The sequence below is a fragment of the Atractosteus spatula genome, chromosome 11 (assembly GCF_055471065.1).
Source record: "Atractosteus spatula isolate fAtrSpa1 chromosome 11, fAtrSpa1.hap1, whole genome shotgun sequence".
NCBI lineage: Eukaryota > Metazoa > Chordata > Actinopteri > Semionotiformes > Lepisosteidae > Atractosteus > Atractosteus spatula.
Genome location: NC_142716.1, coordinates 42,825,966 through 42,845,294, shown reverse-complemented (window position 1 = coordinate 42,845,294; position 19,329 = coordinate 42,825,966). Strand labels below are relative to the sequence as shown.

Sequence of the window (19,329 nt, the reverse complement as noted above, 5' to 3'; positions counted from 1 at the left end):
AGCCACCCAATCTTGACAGCCCTAGGCCAGTTCTACAATGATATGAACACACAGATTTCCTCCTGATGAGGTTGATGTACAGTATACAGGGCTACCAGCCTTTGACATTTATCCCTAACAAAAGTGCCAGTTTCTAAATGACTCTTGTGCCACATTAACAATGAAACTGTCTGCAATGAGCCTCTGACACCATGAACAGAAAAAGCATGCTTTCTGTCCCCAGTAAGGTGCAGATTTCTGTCGGAAAAAATAAAAAAATCAATAGCAAAGTCTCTAATAAATTCTGCAATTCACTAGACCTTGTTTCTAAAAAATGTCAGCATTTGTATGATATGTTAAATTTAGCAAGACCTGTCTCCAGAGAGAATGCTGTCTGTTAATAAAGCAAGAAGAGTGAACCGATCACATCCGCCTTCTAGTGACAGGTAAGTGATCAGATGTATTTATCAAGTCTCTAGCTGGAACAAAACTGCGATCTTTGAGAATATTTTTTTTTTCATAACCAGATAACAGATGGATGCAGTCTAACCATTCTATTAACAACTCAAAAGCCAGCTATGACATGGCAGAAATTAATGTCAAAAGCTGGCAGTCATGGATCTGTAGAAAGTGTCCTTTCCATCCCCAGTACGCTGTGTAAGCCCTCTGTTTGGAGATGACTGTGACAGTGTTCCAGCTGCAGTATGTCAGAATGAAGATAGCTTATTCTGGCTGAGGAACCCCCTTAGGAAACTGGTACTGAGCTGCCCAGACTGACGGGGGATGGAGGGGGGTTGAGTTTGTGGCTAAGCAGATGGGCTGCAGTACTGAGCGTCTTCTGTACAATGGCAGGCTCTAGGAGGGATTCACAGAAAACAGAAGGAACAAAATCTAAATGGAGAGAAAAGAAAGAAAAAAAAGATCAAATGAGTAATGTAGAAAAACACAACATCTGTATAGTCATGAGAAATTAGATTAACAATACCACATGCATGACTAAAGAAGGATGAATTTTTGGAAAGGTAAAAAATAAAAACAATACAACTACAAAACTAGAACTTTTATAATATTTTCTTATCATCAGTAATACAATTAAAAACACCTGAAATTCAAAACAAGATGAATTTGTAATTGTTTTCAGGAAAATAGGGATACCACAAGTCTTGCCCATCCACTCAACTACTTTTTATCAGTGAAATTGACATTGACAATTGACAATCATATTTCAAATGTTATAAAAGCGCTGACAAAACAGCTACCTCAGACCTCCTTCCATTTAACCAATTAATTCCAATTCCAATTCCAAATTAATTTATCCAATTCCAATTATTTGTCCATTTAACATTCCATTTAAAACGGGTTTGAAACAGGAGTGAGCTGTGTAATTTGACTTGTACTGCAGGCCTTTCAGAGGAATCTCTTGCCGGGTAACGCATATTTTTAGATTTATAAATCACCTGAAATTGTACTTCAAAATGTGGAAAACGTGTTCTGTGATCAGGAACACAGAACTTTAAATCTACCAATATGCTTATAATGACAGGCAAAGTTTCTCTAAATAAGTCTATTAAATGTAGTTATATTTAAGTGTGTCAAAGTACCACAAGCACAAGACTTCAGAGCTGGAGTGCAGCTACATACTGCATAGTGTTTAGCACAGCAAGTGCTTTGTTAATATAAATTAAGATGACATTAATCACTTATGGAGTTCTCTTTCCTGTTCTGATCAATGGCCTTTGTTTTCAAACAAAATACTAAATTAAAATTCAAAGGCTGCATTGAAGGAACAATATTCATGATTTTTTATTCATTTATATAAAGGCACCTTTTGACAATCCGGAATGTTTACCTGATATACTGCCTTGTGAATGTGTGTGTTTCTTTTAAGCAAGTCACCATAGAGTGAGAACTGCCAGCTTTTTGCTCTTCCTGATCTCTCCCCTACATCTCTCTCCCTCTCTCTCACTCTCCTATGGACTATGAGGTTCAAAGGAAATTCTGTGTGTCAAAGTCTTCTAGTAGCTCCTCTGTTTGGAGATAAGGCAAGCTGCCTCGCAAATGTAATGAACTGACGGAGCTGTCAAAGAACAGAAGAAAATGGATTGAGTCTGGAAAAAAGGGATGCTTTGTCTCTCCGTGTTTGTTCAGGTGCTATTAAGACAGCATTGACTGTACCTGCTGAAAAAAACAGTCAAAATGCCCTTTGAAAAATTGTTAGCAGTAGAAATTTACTCCTTTTTTTAGTTTTTCTGCTCCTTTTTATATCTACAAATTCGATACAGCAGCCATTTATTTCAGTTTGAAGTAATGCGTATTTCCCAGAATGAGAAGATTCAAAGAGAAAGATGGTCAGAGGTGCCATCTGTACAAATAAAACTTTAAAGAAAAGGCTACAGACGATTTGGTTTCTCCCTCAGTTTTCATGGCAACCACTACTCTGTGGGCCTACGCAATTATCTGTTGCTATGCATGGCCTGTTGACAGCTGTGACATTGAAGCACCTTCAAGTAAATGGAGAAATCAGCATGAAGGTGGTATGGTGGCTGCAGGCCTTAATGTCCCTGGAATTCCAATATAAAACATGTCACAGTTAATATAGCCAAGCACACATCATCTCATTCCTGCTTTCTGTGGGCATGACTGTGATTCAAGTGACAAAGCATTCACTGCAGTTATTGCTTCTTTTACATTTGGAGGGTAGTGCATTACAATGCATGTAATATATACTTTGAGCTTTAACCTCTGTGTGCTCATTCTGACGGTTTCTTTTTTATAATAGTTTCCCAAGGGTGAAGCTTGTCCTTCAGATGAATGTTCTAGTAAGTGTACTGGAAGAACTCCACTGTTTAATACACATATAGTATATACGCACATATAAAAAAACAAGATAATGTGCCTGTATGATCTTTCTCAATGGGGCTTTCAGTTGTAGCTTTCTGGGTTGAGTGTTGTCAAGGTCAAATGATGAAAAGCTGCTCTGGTAGTTTGTAGAAATAAGTGTGACACCATGCAAGCCCTTTATGACATTGTGCCTAAGAACAAACTCTGCTCTGACACTGCTCTCCATCGTTAAACAATCTATCGTTAACAAGTCTCTCAAGAAACACAAAGGCATTTTTATAAACTATCCTCTACCAAGGCATAGGTTATTGCACTATAAAGAAAAGAACTCTTGACTTTACAACGGCAAAATAAACTTTTTCACTCTATACCAATGTTCTCAACCTAGTATCCTTAAACATTTGGAAGATAATGTACAAATAAAGTGTGTTAATAAAAAGGGAACAGCTGTTCTGGTCAGTGTTCTATCAGTGTGGCCCAAATCTGAGCAAATCTGTAATCCCCCAGACTCAGAGTAGATCTAAGTGGCAGAGAGCATAGGGCCTCCTCTTATTCATATCTTCCTCTTATGTTTTTAATCTGGAATTGACATTTATGTATTTCTGTCATAGCACACATCGCCAACACTTGTGTCCATACGAGGAAGTGCAGTACTGAGACTCCTCAAACCTGCTCATCCACCACCCATCACGGTGATGTACAGGTGGCTCTGTGCTGGCTGGTATGGTCACTGCAAGCTTGCAGTCACCTGGAGAGTCATAGCAGTCTCTGCTCCGCTGGGAGCCAATACAGCCCTTGGCTGCTTTATCGCAACCCTTTGCGGAGAGTGACGTGACACACGCTCTAACTCACAACATCTGAATCATGATGAACAATTACTGAGGAGCCCCACTGAGCAGATGTGACATTGTACAATGGTATGGAGTAAAAGTGCTGAGGTTCTTAAGATCATAAAAAGATCACACTGTACTTTGGCATACAAGTCTGCACTACTGAGATCAACCAACATAGGTGGTTAAGAGTATTCAAAGACTTCACTACTAATGCCTTGCTTCTTATATTGGGGAGCTGATGATAATATGGGGCATTTGGATAAGTATCTAGCACAGCAGAGTTAATTCTCGGTCTACTCCACATTTTGTGCATCAGCAATAAGTGAGGAATAACGCAAGAGGGGAATATGCAAAACACCCACTTGGAATACATCTCATAGTGAAAGATGAGACTGTCACGTTGACGTCACTCTACAGGAGATTCAAGACGGCTTTTGCCAGTTTTTTAGTACAGATAAGATAAGATCACTTTATTAGCCATATACAATTTCTTGCATTAGGAATTTGTCTTTTTCGCAAATCCCAGCTTGCTCTCCATGAGACACACAGACAGGGAGAGAGAAGCTTGGGGTCAGAGCGCAGGGTCAGCCATTTATACAGCGCCCCTGGAGCAGTTGGGGGTTAAGGGCCTTACTCAGGGGCCCAACGGAGTAGGATTCCTCTGCCGGCCACAGGATTTGAACCGGCAACCTTCCAGCCACAGATGCAGAGTCTTAGCCACAGTGCCAGCGCTCCGCCCATTGGTGCTTGTCCGGGCAGTGCCAGTCAAGTGATGCACATTTTACATGATGGTGTCAAAAACAGTGCATACCAAAACAGACCTAATTTATTTCAAGACAAAAACAATTACAGGGCCCCTGCTGTTGCCAAGCTGTGTGCAGTGCACCCATGAGAGCACTGATGTTGGAAGCAGTGAGGTGTATGTCTGTTAATGGGGGATGGGTGAAGATTACCAGAGTAAAATCCTCTTAGAAAGTGTTAGACGACGGATGCAAGGGGCACAGATTCTTGTCCTTCACCTGCTCTGCGTGTATATGACGCTATCGTCTCACCTCAGAGCAAAGCAACACTTCTACAGCAAGAGAGAGACCAGAGACCAGAGAGGAACCTTCCAACAGCACTTTACCACTGAAGTACAAAAATACAAATCACTGCACTCCAAAGAAAATGAGTGACACATTGTTCACGATATTTATGGGTGATTTCTCTTAAGGACAGTTTACTCTGTTAAGAGCACAGTAACCTTGCAACTTATTTCTATAGTACATGATTATTGACATGGTTTGCATCACAGGTTGGCTTGACATAATATGGAATCTCACATTATGCTTTCTCTTCTCAGAGTCTTTTTTTTTGTTTACATTTTTGAGTGCTTGACACTGCAGATGAAATTACAAATGTCACTGTGCACAAAAATTGCACAAAAAATGAAAAGTCATTGCTTGTCAGTTTCTCCATTTTAAAAAATTCAGTTCTTTATCTGTAACACATCTCTTTACTTCACCCTTATCGTAACCGTCTTTGATATGCTGAGCTGCTCCTTGGGCTTGGTTTAACATAACATAAAAGCTAAAAGCATAAGGATCATGCAGCTGGTCCCCAGCACTAGTGATAAATATATGCTGCACACGTGTCTGTAAATGTTTAGAATATCCTTGCCAAGGACAACCGAAATGCAGTCAGCTGTCCTTTCTCAAGAGCAATAATACCATTCACACAAACCAGTTGCTCAAATAAAATTTGCATTTATATTTCTCATTTCACCATCTTAGGGTCCTAAATTGCACTGCAGATCATGCATAGAATATGAACATCCAAGTCCACTGCTGGCATGTGACTCATCCAACACATTGTGTCATTCATCCAGGTCTGCACAAGACCTTTTGGTTGATCTCCAATTTCAGGGTAGCATGTAGTCTTAAATGTATTACCTCACCAAATGCAAAGACATAGACATTACCTGACCAATGTGGTTTCAGTTGTCTTGAGAATGAATGGCTATTCTACTCTCCCCAGATAAGCTGGCAGTGTGGAAAAGCCTAAGTCAAAAGCAGTGAAGTGCAATAAGGAGGGAAGATGTTTCTAATTTAGTGTGTACAAATTAAGACTCACTTATGGGAACTGAACAATTCTTTTAGAATTTACAAGCAAATAGGAAGTGTTGCCGTTAACAGTGTTCCTGAGGACATCACACTGTGAACTACCACACAAAGGAATTATCCCTTTTCTCTTGAAAGCAATGCAAGTTCTGTCCATCTCACTGACATCTCCCTCTTAACTGAGGGAGATACCTTTTCAAAAGTCCTGGTTCCTCTATGGAGCTGTGAACAGTCTTGTGAGCAGAAAACAGGAAACGGACTCACCTCTGTTACCGGATTGGCATTGGGGTCCGTGAAGCGGTTCAGTCCGTATTCCAGTGCATTGACAGTTCCTGTCTGTTGAAGACATGAGACAAAAACCTTGTTGTAGGTTCATCTTTTAAACAAGGACCACCTTTTTTCATGGTTTAAAGTTCCCCACTTTCCTTCTGTCTTGCCCTGCATGTTCTTTCTTTCTTTTGAAAGGTTATCAAACTTTAATTTTGTTAATAATATTGCGTTTTTAAATAACTTCCAGACAAAAGAAGTTATGGAAGCTGACAAAAAGTAAAAGCAAATAACGTGTATTGCTCTGTTTCAGAGTGGAAGTATGAAAGTTTATTTTTACAGCTATAGTTACTTAAGGTTCAGTCTTATGTGTATAGACAGACTGTTTCTTTTGCAAATCACATTTAACTGCCACTTATGAGGTGAGTGCTCCCATCATTTTTCATATAGACTTAATGTTCTAGTTTATTAATATTGACTTTATTAAAATTATATTGTATTATATAGTAAATATTGCTTTCAGCTTTTCCTCAGTATTCATTCATTTGGCATAAAACTGGAATGGGTATTTCTTTTTAAGCATCAAAACAAAGCAGTGTAAAATCAGACAGTCTGTAAAACCAGGTGTGAGATTCTAGGTCTTTAAAATCTCAAGAGTAGTTAAGAAAGCCAACGGGGGACTTTTAAAGTAATAAAGGAAAGTGTGCCAGACGTAACAGGCTGTAACAACAATACATTTTAGACAATATGGAGGTGTGCATGTGAAGGCGTTTATTAATAATGCACTAGCCAGGCTGTGGGGGTTGACTGTAGGGAGTGCTTTTGTTTCCTCAAACTCAACATCTTTTCTGTGCACAGCATCTGAGATATTTACTGCCTGCTGCGCCCAGCATGCTCAAACTGTCACATGGTGATTACTTGCATAACTTATTTATAAATTCATTAAATCCAACAGAGCCATGGACGCTTATTAAATATTTAAAAAGGTGAACTCTTCTCTCTCTCTCTCTCTCTCTCTGATCCTACGGTAATTAGGCAAGAGTGTTAGTTTTGTACGTAGCAAGTAATGGAAAACAATAGTAAATTTAGTTTTACCATCAAAGGCTTTACATTAGCAACTCTGCTCTTCTGTTAACTTGCTTGTATACCTACAGGCAGCACATTCATTTATTTTCTTTGGAAAGACAGAGAAATTGGAGAACCTGCACTGAAAGACCAATACTCTTCATTGTTTCTAGAAAAGCAGTGATTTTGTCCATCGTAAAATTTCAAAACACCAAAAATGTCAGGCCACCTTACACAAGGTTCTCTAGAGCATTCTCTTAAGTAATTAACTTTTCTCTAAAATATAAATGAACATATCCTCAACAAGGTAGATAATACATTATTTTTCAGAAGAGACACCACAGAAGAGCCCAAATGTTTTCAGCCTCCACGGAAATCAGAAGACAGCACTGCTAACACAGAGACTGTCTAAAAAGATCTTCCAACTCAACTTATTATCTCTATGTTAAATTCAATACACATTTTTAGTGTTAGCATTGGGCATATTATAAAATAAGAGTAAATGGAACGAAAAAAAAGTGCAGCAGTTTCTATTCCAGGAGAAATATCTTTCCATTCACTAGCACAGACCGAACCGACAGCTTTTCAGCTCTTACTGGAGGTTTCTGGACCACCCAGTACGCCCTCTCCTGACAGTCAAACACCACGCGGTCTGCTTTCTTCCTCTCCTTCCCTGCCCTGTGGACACAGAGGACAGCACGGCAGTCAGCGGCCAGAGAACTCTTTCTTTCATTTCGGCAGTGGACTTCAATGCCCAGAAATAAACTCTGCTGCCTAATGAAAATGCTCCCAAAATTAATGACTTTTCCACACCTTCTGAGTGCCCCATTATGCTAATGACATAACCCACAAGCACTGGGCCATCACTTCAGATGGACACAGGTTGTGACTCATTGTTGACCAGTTTCAGGATTCCTTTTTACCCCTATAAACCCCCACTGGTTTCCTTTTATGTTGAGCCCTGTGTTTTTAATAATACCAAATTTTGCAGGAAAACTTAAAAGATAAAAAAGATGTTAGGAACAAAAAAAGAAGTTAGAAAATGTCACATCTGTACCAAACCAGATTTGGATGATTCCAATGAGCTATCAGTGAGCCAAACCGGTGTTGGTGGAGGCCATCAATTAGACAAGTCTTTGGCCCAAGTAGGCAACTGTACTTGCTAGCTATCTGGGTATTAGAAAACTGCAAAATGTGTCATAGCCTTTAGGGGCTCTTTAAGCCAGCATGATGAAATCTCATTTTCCCACCATAAGACACAATGGCACACACAGCACACATCTGTATTCACTGGAGCTGGAAAGTAATGGACAAATTTGAATAACATCCTATAACATGGAAAACAGTATTTTATAGAAAATACAGCAGACAGAACCAAATAAACTTACCTATACTGTTCTTTTGCCTGCATTACAACAAAATCCCATTTATGGTTTATTCGTTTGTGAAGCATATTGTAGTTCTCCTAGTGAAGAAAAAGAAGAGCCACTGTAGTCATACTCTGAAGTATTCAATGTTAAAAACTAATATTTACTTTTATGATCACACTTATTAATGCACTGAACAATTCTAATAAAACACTAAAAAATAAAAAAAATATATAAAGAAAGTCATGCAGTGCCTAAAATATTAGGACTTAGCAATGAAACATAGTCACAAAGATTCTGTTCAATTTTTACATATTGTGACACTTCGAAAGTTCAAGTCACAACTCCTTCTTGGTTGTCATCATGCCTCAGGAAGATACTAATTATGTCTAGAAGTTTTATTAACCAGAGTCCAAAATGGTTTATAAACAAGACATATAAACTAATTGCTACAGGTATTTGGAGGCCTAACACTTTCACACTGATTGTTCTACACTTTGGAGATCTACTGTACAAAATTTCTAGCCCCATCTATACACTCAGGTGACTATCCACTTATCAGATATTTAAAATAAATACACACTAATTCGGCATTACTTTAATCCACTGGCATTTTTTAAGCAATTCTTCAACTATTCTCTCTCTTCCACTATCAAAAGGAAAATTATGGGGACAGTAGGTTTTTTCTCTTCTTATAATTTGACTTTCAGTATCAACAGTGGGGGCACACTGGCCCATGATAAGGTCATTACCTCATTTCTTACAGATTCCGATCTCCCACAGTTGTGCTTCACGGAATGAAACTGCGACAATTTGACAACACCTTGTCTGAACACAACTGTCTTTTACAGGAAGAAGTACTGGGTGTGTTTTCTCCGGATATAATGGCTTTCAACAGACTAAACATAGCTCTGGTGAACTGGCCACTTACGTGAATCCTGTTTTCTAAGCACATTCGTCTTGTGTAATTTCCTGATGTTTCTCATTCTTAATATTCATAATATAATTATTATTTCCCACTGTGCTCTGCAATTGTAAATCTGGCTATGGGACATAAACTGTATTAAATAAAGCTTTCAAAAATATCAATATAAAGAAATTAGTAGAATGGTTCTTGCAGATAATTAAGCAACATTATTTATTTGTACCTTTTCATAGTCCTCTAACATCCCTTTCTTCCGAATGTTTTTCTTGGCCAGGTATATTGCTTAGAAAAGAGAGAAAAGAGGAGAATAACATAAAGGTTTGTTCACAATTTGTTCAGTAGAACTGTAAAATTATACTAAATATAATTTATCATTTAGTTTCTTGAATTCTCCTGTAGTATGCTAGGAAAACACAGAAGTTTCATTCACACAGAAATAGCAAGAAGAAAGAAGAAAAAGCTAACATTCTGAACAAGTCTTCTTCAGGTGTGTGTGTACCATATCAGAAAACAATTACGTCTAGCCCTTTGTCTGACCCAGAGTCATCAAAGCAATATCCCTTGGTAAATTTATGAAAGTTGTGATGGGTCAATAGAAACAGTCACTTATCCTGCTTATCCTGGTGAGGACTGCATAGGGTTTATGGACAGGAGGCCATGCTAGAAGGGACAATTAAGAGTAGCCAATCATACCTATCCAGAATGCCTTTGAGAGCTGAGAGAAGGGCGCCTACAAAAACATATCAGAACCCAGGAAGAATGAGCAAAGACCACACAGATACTGTAGATACCCTAGACTGGAATCAAACCCAGCACCCTGGAGCTGCGAGCTCACATTGCTAACTACCACACCACTGTGTTGTCCCTTAACCCAGAGCCATCAGACTAACACCCTATTGTCTGATTGCCCTCATATTCTTTCAAATGTAGTGGTCTATTTAGACAACTGACAGAAAGGAATAGGTTAACCTCTGCACACATGCTAGCCAGCACAATTCTTTTAGTTATGAAGTGTAAGTGACACCCAGAAAAAAACAAAACAAAACAAAAGGCACTTGAATTGCAAAGCGAAGCTGTTAAACGTCTACAATAAACAGTACAACTTTGCTGTTATATGTTATAAATAAAGACTTAATACATTAAGGCGTCTGGCCCTATTGCACAATACAAACTGCTGTGAAGTACACCAAGAATGCAAATTCTGGGTTGCAAAGTCAAAATCCAGTAAATGTTATCCCTGATCAGAGTGAACATACTGTACTGCACTGTCATTCCACCTGCTATCTTGGCACCTCTCACCAGTCTTTCCACAGCCTCTAATACTCAGTGAAGCAGCCTGGGAAACACGCGGCTGAAGTGTATGCTGATTGCCACTCACCATAATCGGTGTCTTCAGCTGGCCACTGCTGAGCTGGCCAGAAATACGGCGTCTGAGAGAAAACAAGGTCACAGCTCGGTTAGTTTCACTGTTTCACAGTTTCAGCTTGTTTCACAGCAAAGACTTGCATTGTTTTTCCTGTTCCAAAAAGTGTGTGTTGACTCCACTGAAAAATGGCCAGAAGAGAAGGAAACTGCTTTACTGTTGTGTCTGGAGTTTCTTATAAACAAACACATCCAGATCTTATGTTGAGACTGCCTACACATACTGAGGTTTAAATGGCCAGGAAAAGATATGAATAGATAATGGAAACTATTCTGTCAGTTTGTCTCAACATTTTAGTTTTAAGAGGTTAGGGCCTAATTAAGTTTGAGGGCCGAACCTCTGATGAACTTCGACACCCACCTGAAAGCGATAGAGGCTGCCGTCTGGTTTTAGGATGAGGTTCTTATGGTCCTGGAGAGGGTAGATGTATCCATACTGCACCACCAGATTACCAATGTTCTGAGCTTCTGAAGGAAGGATAAGGGAAGAGGAGAGTCTCAAAACACTGACAAAGCGCACAAGACCACCTTTCCAGTTAGCTCTGAGACACCACATTAATGCTATGGTTGTCTCTATCAAAGCAGGATTTTCTGTACCTCATCTTTCTGTAACACATCATTAGAAAGAAACTATATTTAGCCGCAATTTGAAACCTGGTTGCAGGCGTGCCTACATGATTATAGCTACAATGGCACCAACCATAAACAATCACCAGTTTGTAGTTTCTACATTACTTTTAATGATTGCTGAGATCTTAACTAACACCAACATGGAAGGTTTAAATGAACACATGAAAGTTTTCAGGTGAGAATCATACAGAAAATGTATGCCTCTCCAACTGCACAGGCTGAAAGCAAGGATGGATTCCACCTATTCAAAGGCAAGGTTCCAAAAGGAAGGCTAATTTCCTTTAAACACAAATGACCGCTATCTATATTTTGTTACCCAGATAAACAGTTTTTCACATTGCTGCTGGTAATGAATTTTTTAGGCAACAAGTTGAGTTGGTTGGCAGACACATTTACAAATGTGTTCACAGAGGAATTGGAGCCTAGAAACTGTCTGAAGGTCTTAAAAAAGCTGCCTTATGTTTTGTTTCCAAACTCTGAAGTTCTGAACATTGAATGGTGCCTTGGTGAGTTTGTATTCTCATGTTCTCAAACCATGATGGAAGTGAGTTTACTCTCACAGATACATTTTTTGGAATTTTGCTTTTAGCTGCTTTTCAAAAGACATGAGAACTCTTACCTTCAGTCTCGACCTGTAGTCGGTTAGCTAGCCACTGCAGTATGTCAAGACCTGGTGACAGAGTGAAAAAGAGCAAGTGCAGGGATGTAACTGATACAAACACGCAGGAGCATGACGTGCAACTCACTGTGGATCATCTCCAGTGTAGCCACCCTGGCTTGAGCGTTTTTGGCTTTTACTCTGAAGGAGGGCTATAAAGCCGCGATGTTGCTTTAGATTAGTCTCCGGCTGTGCGCTGAGCTGGCGGCTACACAGTGTGGGTTGAGCTCTGGGGGTCTGGGGGTGGGGGGAGGTTCGTGTTTCATGAGGTGTGTACCTGGCGGAGAGGGGCTCCTGCAGGGCCTGCCTGCAGTGATCGACTCAGGCTGCCAGTGTGAGGACACCACAGAGGAGTGAGTCACTCTCCTCATTAGGGTCTGTCACCGCACTATTAATAGAGAGGAAGAGGGAAGAGAAGTGGCTTGCTCAAAGCTCAATTTCCTATTCCTAGACAGTAACACAGCAAATGGGAGCAGAATTCCAATGAGAGACTGATGTGCACTAATACCATATATTGGGTTTGAAAATTCCAGCTCACTGCAAAAGTCAGACATTTCTTTCAGTAGAACAACTAAAACAACCAGTAGCCATGAACAATATTCTTAAACAATGTTCATAACAATATTAAACAAATTCTGTCAAGCAAATACAATGCTATTCTAATTTAATCGAGTGCAACAAACACTGTTGAACAACACAGAATAATTGTCGATTACAACTCATCTAACCCCTCATTCATTCCAGAAAGAGGCAGTTCACAATTCTGCAGTCAGTTCCAGTTCCATTTTATCATGGTTTCTGTCCTGTGGGATGTGAAAATAGCCAAGAATCCTTCAAGCCAAGCGGACATTTGGCTAAGATAAAGGGCTATATAAAAATATGATGGCAGTAGGTGTCGTGAAATTATTGGCCTTGCCAATGAAACGTACGGACACTCAGTGTTTTGAAGGGCCAATAAAAGAGCGCTCAACCCAGCCCTCTTCAGTTCTTAAAAGAGGTCCTTTCTTTCTGACAGTCACATGACGCAACATTGGAACTGACTTTCATCCCTGACCTTTTCCATTTCTGTGCATGGATTACTGGCCATCTTTAAGCACAAAAGCATCACATGGATCTCATCCAATTGAAGGCTGCCTTATGTGCAGAACACAAGCAGATTAGCATACCGACAGTCTGTTGTGGCTTTGAGGGTAGAGAGGGGGTGCCCAGCACAACTATCGATTTCACTCAAGTGAACTTCTTTCAGAGATTCAACATTCTTTCAGTATGAATACTACAGAATAAACCAGTACTGAGTACTAATTGGTTGGTTGGTCATTAGCTGACATTGGGATGTACATTTTATTTTAAAGGTTACAACTTCCTTAGACCCGCCTGCTAAGACACATCTGAACCTGTGAACTGACTCAACCATGAAGAATCTGTTACAGACCAGCCTAATGCAAGATCAGATACATTGCCCATTATACCTCAACTTTATTTTAAAATATTCTCACTTCCAGTCATCAACAAAAGGAAAACCATCTTCAGTCAATTGGGTTATATTGCTCATAATATGTAATCCTGTATTTTTTTTTACTTTAGGTGAACTGAATCGGAAAATGAACTTAATTGATACATGATATATAACCATATTTAGGCTATATAATAAATACATAAATACATACTGTAATACATAATTTTCTACCTAGACACATTTGGTAGATAAGTTACCAGAGGTAAACAATTAACAAAACCTATAAAAAACAAAACATTTTGTGACTCATACTATCAAAAGGAGCATATTATATTTCCAGTAACTTCCAATAACAAATCTACACCTGGCATGAGTTAATCTCAACTTATAGAAAAAATCACCTTGAAAGTCACATATGACTCCACTTCTTTCTTTTTTACTAATAAAATATTTGCATAGCACTCTGGCCAGTTGTACCAACATACTGTGACTCTGGATTTTAAAACAATTATTAAACACATGGTCACCAAACTAACACAACTGGTTACAGAATGCTGGAAAAAATACCAAATTGCTTAACGACTTATCATGCATACAGAACTTTTTTGACATGCATATGGCGTATAAACCTACATGTTATGTTTATGGAATATAATTTTTATTTCAACAGTGTAAAATGCATAGGTTCAGCTGCTGCAGCTTGATTATGTTCAACAGTGTGTGTAGTTCATGAGATATCTTGGTTACAGATAGACAGGGACACATTGATCGAGGCAGGAGTGCAGAGAGGTCTACATCATTGATTCTAATGAGCTCCTTAGCAGTTCCACATGAGTCATCAGCCCCCAGTGCAACAAACAATCAACTCCAGAAATTGCCTTTCCTCTGGAAAACAGAGCACAGATATCGCACAAGCTGACCAGATTAGGGTAGCAACAGCGACCTTAGCAACAAAGAAAGTCTGACCTCTGAAATGGAGTTATTCTGGGAGATGCAATCTTGGGTTTTAAAACAAGCTACCATGTTGTTGAAGCTGATATCTAACTAACAGGCTAGAAGGCCTCTCTTGTTTGTAACTGTTCTTATGGGCACAGAGATCAGTTGTAGTTTGGGCTCTGGAATCCTAAGTGGGAAGTTATAGGTTTGACTGTAATGGACACTGATGTTGTACTAGCTGGTTACTCCAGTCAACTCACTGCAGTTCACCCAGCTGTAGAAATAGGCACCAGCATTGTCGAGACTGTAGACTAGCCTATCCAGGTGGGAGTTAAGCATTCTTTGTATACTTAACACAGGAGATAATGTGATAAGCTCTGGGCTGATGAGCCTCTGGGCCTACTTTTCTTACTACTGTAAACATATCTGATGATTTGCTTTTTCTCACTCTTAAAATGTGCCTTTGGACTTTTACCAACCACATTTTCCAGCTCAAATCCAAATGAGCTACAGCTGTCTACTGGATCTATCTGGGTTTCACTTCTGGTTGGAAAATATGTTTACAGAATAAATTAGTCTTTTAATTTAGAGACAAAAGAAGACAAAACAGAAAAGACTTGCTCATCCCAGAGCCTTCAGTTATTTTTACTTATCTCCAGCCCAGACAAATCTACAACACGTTTATTGTATCTTTATTTTGTCATTATAAACTTTTCAGAAAATGTCCATCTGTCCTTAAATTTCGTTTACATCCTAAATACAGAAATACCTGTTTTTTTGGAGAAGTACAAATTCCATAATACAATAAATTTACTTAAAGCTTCCAAGTTGTTTAAGACAAGATGTGCAGGGTAGAAGCTAAGGTGCTTGATGTGAGGGCAAAGTATCTAGGGTTCAAATCCCTGGTGGATTGGTGATGCTGATACTGTACCACTGAACAAGGCATAGCAAATGTCCTGCTGTATCAATCAATGCTCTCAAGGACATGTAAATGAGATCTTGATTTTTTTATTAACATGTCTGATTAAACAATGGACTAAATATTTAAAGACTATGATTTAATACAACATTACTAAAAATCAATCTGGTGGATGGATGGATGTGTGATTGCAGAGAAAGAAACTTGTCCTGTGACCCTATGAATCTACCCTGCCTGCGGTATTCCTTCCCTACTTGATAGTGAGTACCGGTTTCCAAAGCCAATCGCCACTGCATACAAAGGAAGGAATCACCATAGCCAGCTCCTCGTAGGTTGCCATGGAAATGGCTGCTTCACCACACACATCAAAGGAATTAAAATATATGCATGCCAGGAGATGTCTCAATTCCATCTACTGCTCTACAGGATTGTGATTTCCAGCATGGACCAGTAGGAATCTGCTTCTATCTGCATGGCACTATATCATGCCAATCATTCCTGGCCTAGTCTTTATGTTAGTTTCTGTTATTTAATTGCACAGACAAAATGGCATAAAAAGTGACATCTTTTACAACAAACTACTGTAGGTTTTTCAGACAGCTTTTCAGACGATGGAAAGTTTGACAGCTGGAAACAGGGCTGTAGATTGACTGAGACATCTCAGTAAATGCCTGAGGGCATAAAATTCCAAAACTGACAATTTTCCATATTTACTCTTTGAATGTTTCTATTTCTACCTCCATTAAAAGCAGGAAAGTTAAGGACATACCATAAATCCATTGCTATTAAGCCTACAATTACATGCAAAATGTGAAAAAATACTTAAATATACTACAATAGAAAAAGATATTCCATCTTTGCATGCTTGCACTGTTAAACATTCATATTCACACGAAATGTATTGTAGGATGGATGATGTAATTAAACTTTTCACCACTATTTCAAACCAACAGTGGCATAACACATACTGTAGAGCAATGAACCACCTTTTTTACACTATAAACAAAATTCTCTAAAATATGACATCAGTACTGCAAATTTAGGTGAAAGCAAATATAATACAGTACATTTAGTAGATTTAAAAGTCATGAAAAGGTCTGCGTATTTGGGGTTGAATTCAATTAGGAAGACAGTATACTGGTAATAAACTTTGGTTGCACCTCGAATAGTGAGCTTGGGTATGAGTTATGAAATATGAGAGACCTGATCAAATGATTCCCCCAGCATGAGACTGGCTAAATGCCATGCTCTCAGTGTATGGTTAAACATTCAATCAGCTTGCAGTGCAGTGCCTCCCAGCTCTTAGTACTGTAAGCCAAATAAAAACATTGTTAGCTCAATTTTTTATTTTAGTTTTAATTCATCTACACAAAAAGGAGTTCAATTTCACATGGTCAGTGGTGTCAATCTGATGAATGGTAGGAGCTGGTTGTGCTTATTTTTAGTCCAGTCTAATGTTATGTGTGTCTTTCCTTTGAACAATCTAACCAGCAGGCCTTGCCTTCTGACACATGATGACTAGTGAGATGCACAGAAAAGATCTGATGCCATGTCTTACACTATTGTCTTCTTTCACCAGACTTCATTAGTTTAGTTCTTGCTTAATATTGAATGCACACTCAAAATATGTCCTTAATGCACTGTTGTGCATTTTACATTCTACCTATATCACTGTGTTTGTGTCCTTGTTCCTTATTTTGTTATTGATGGTTATTATTTGTTATGTTGCTTTTCGCTCTCATTAAAGTCCTTAGTCAACAAAGATCCCTCTAACCTGCACCACCACAGATATATTTTTTGTGACTGGGTATCTGTAGTCCTTAACAAAACAAATTAATTGTATTTGAAGGGGCTTCTCTTTTGGGATTGGCTTTGCAGAGAAAGACAAAACCTCAGAAACTGCTTGCTAGTGTGCTGCAGAGCACAGAGGTGTGGATAACAGAGGTCTTACCAGTGATAGCGTGTGGGATGGTGGTGATGACAAGCCTCTGGGTCTGAGTCTTTATTCCATTGTTAGGATCCTGCATCTCTACCACCAGGCTCTCTATCTGTGGGGAGAAGTGGAGAGTTCTTTTTTTGTCTTATTTCTTTTAAATGACTCTTAATAGGTCACTAATGTATCAAGAACAGACACAGAAGGGAATGACAATATAGCATATCCTCCTATTTACATATACCCCATAAGACAAGTGTTAAATTCAGAAGTTACTTCAAGGCAGATAGTGATTACAAACCCTATCTAGTTTCTTACAAGCAAAAAGGTTGGTCTAATAGACCAAAGGCTTAATGAGTCTAATTGAAGAGTTACCAGGACAGGCAAGGTTGAGAACCACTGCACTAACCAACAGGCCATCCTAAGGTAACAGAGTTTTACTTGAACCAGCTGCCAAAAGACTTTAAACACTTTACTTACTGCCTTGTAGTCACTCCATCTACTGTTTCAATTACTTTCAATTTGATATTTGAAGACAAAAGGTAATTTACAATAATCTTAGAATATGTGAGTATTAAGAAGTATTTTCAGTAACCTTTTTGACGAGTAGAAAATCTAAAGCACTTCCTCACTCTTTTATGTCTGTAGTGGTACATCTGACCTCTTTGAAATATTCTGACGATTGATTTTGTTTTTGGTTTTCTCACAGGCTGTCTGAAGTGGGTTCTCGGTAAGTTAAGCACCTTTGAAGTCAAACAGGAACATTACCCCCAGTCTGATATAAATCTGGATCACAGGAGGCTCTTCAAACACAAATTAGACAGACCATTCTAGGGGCCTTGTTACTAGACCTTTCCAAGCTCTGTGACTGAGGGAACTGCTTTTGACATATTTAGTAAACCAATGCACTTACAGAATGCATACTGAGAACCACACATGGAAAATGTTAAAATTTCCATCTTGGCTTCACATATCCACAGCAAAAGCTGGAAAGCTGGAAAGCTGCAGGCTGAAATGAAAGAATCTAACTGTACAAAGAAGAGCAGGCCTTGTCCAACTCTGCTACTGGCTAAGCCAACGCAGTAGCATGAGGGTTCTCTGTTTGCATACCACCTGCTATGTCTGCATTGCCTGCACCTGCTATTCTCTGCAGGGCCCATTTGACTGTGATAGACGGACTCATTAGAAACCCACATACACATAAAGAAGTACAGTGAGCCCCGTAATAAAGGGGAATATTGGAATAGCATATACGGCGCTCAATGAGGCTACATTAATATGGCACAAAGGGACCTCATTTTGTACTAGAAGAGATGCAAATTAAATTCCCCTTAAGCTGCAGACCTGCAAGCTCTGACAGTCAGCGGGAAAGCAGAGTAAGACGTGATGAAGGGGCATGAGGAACACAATACTGTATAGCTGTTAAGGAGAGGGCAAAACTAAGGGCTGTGCGTAGGAGGGTGATTAAATAAGGTTCAGCACCATGAACAATCCTGAGCTACTACTGACCTGTAGATCAGAAACACCTACACACTGCAGAGTAAGGCCTTCAGAAACTCTCCTTAGAACGTTTCTCTAACCATGCTGAATTCTAATTCATCTTATTTAGAATTTTAATGCTTTGGTCGCCGACAATAATGATGGTAAGGATGTGTATTTAAATTTAAAAGTAAAAGTTAATTCTGTGCAAAAACATATAAAGAAGAAACAGGATATTTGAGCTGTTCAGCTTTCTTCAGGGATGAGGAGGAGATGGTAAAGGGGCTGGAATATTAAACACCGGAGAACAAAGGACAGAATGCGTGAGAACGGGCACACGGGTGAGGAAGAGTGTCCAGACAAAGGGAACTCTGGGGGAGAGGTCCCAAAAGCAGAAATCTGTAAATATATTTATTAGGCAAGTCCCTGAGCCCAGCGATAGCTTTTGGTCCAGACGTTTCGAGGGAGAGTGGAAGTCTATAAATGCATGGAGAAGATTAAAAAAGCATTTAGTCATTCA

The 19,329-nt window shown here is 39.1% G+C and overlaps 1 protein-coding gene across 1 annotated transcript in view; it reads right to left on the bottom strand.

Moving 5' to 3' along the window:
- Positions 1 to 19,329, bottom strand: part of LOC148824098 (regulator of G protein signaling 9-like) — a 35,447-nt gene that overhangs the window by 13,732 nt on the left and 2,386 nt on the right. Inside the window, exons 3-10 of the mRNA XM_088927269.1 lie at positions 17,349 to 17,445; positions 12,048 to 12,098; positions 11,160 to 11,266; positions 10,755 to 10,806; positions 9,600 to 9,658; positions 8,473 to 8,549; positions 7,681 to 7,762; positions 6,026 to 6,088 (exon numbers count right to left, since the gene is read on the bottom strand). Of these exons, the coding sequence (XP_088783395.1) occupies positions 6,026 to 6,088; positions 7,681 to 7,762; positions 8,473 to 8,549; positions 9,600 to 9,658; positions 10,755 to 10,806; positions 11,160 to 11,266; positions 12,048 to 12,098; positions 17,349 to 17,445 (588 nt within the window). The remainder of the gene's footprint in view (positions 1 to 6,025; positions 6,089 to 7,680; positions 7,763 to 8,472; positions 8,550 to 9,599; positions 9,659 to 10,754; positions 10,807 to 11,159; positions 11,267 to 12,047; positions 12,099 to 17,348; positions 17,446 to 19,329) is intronic.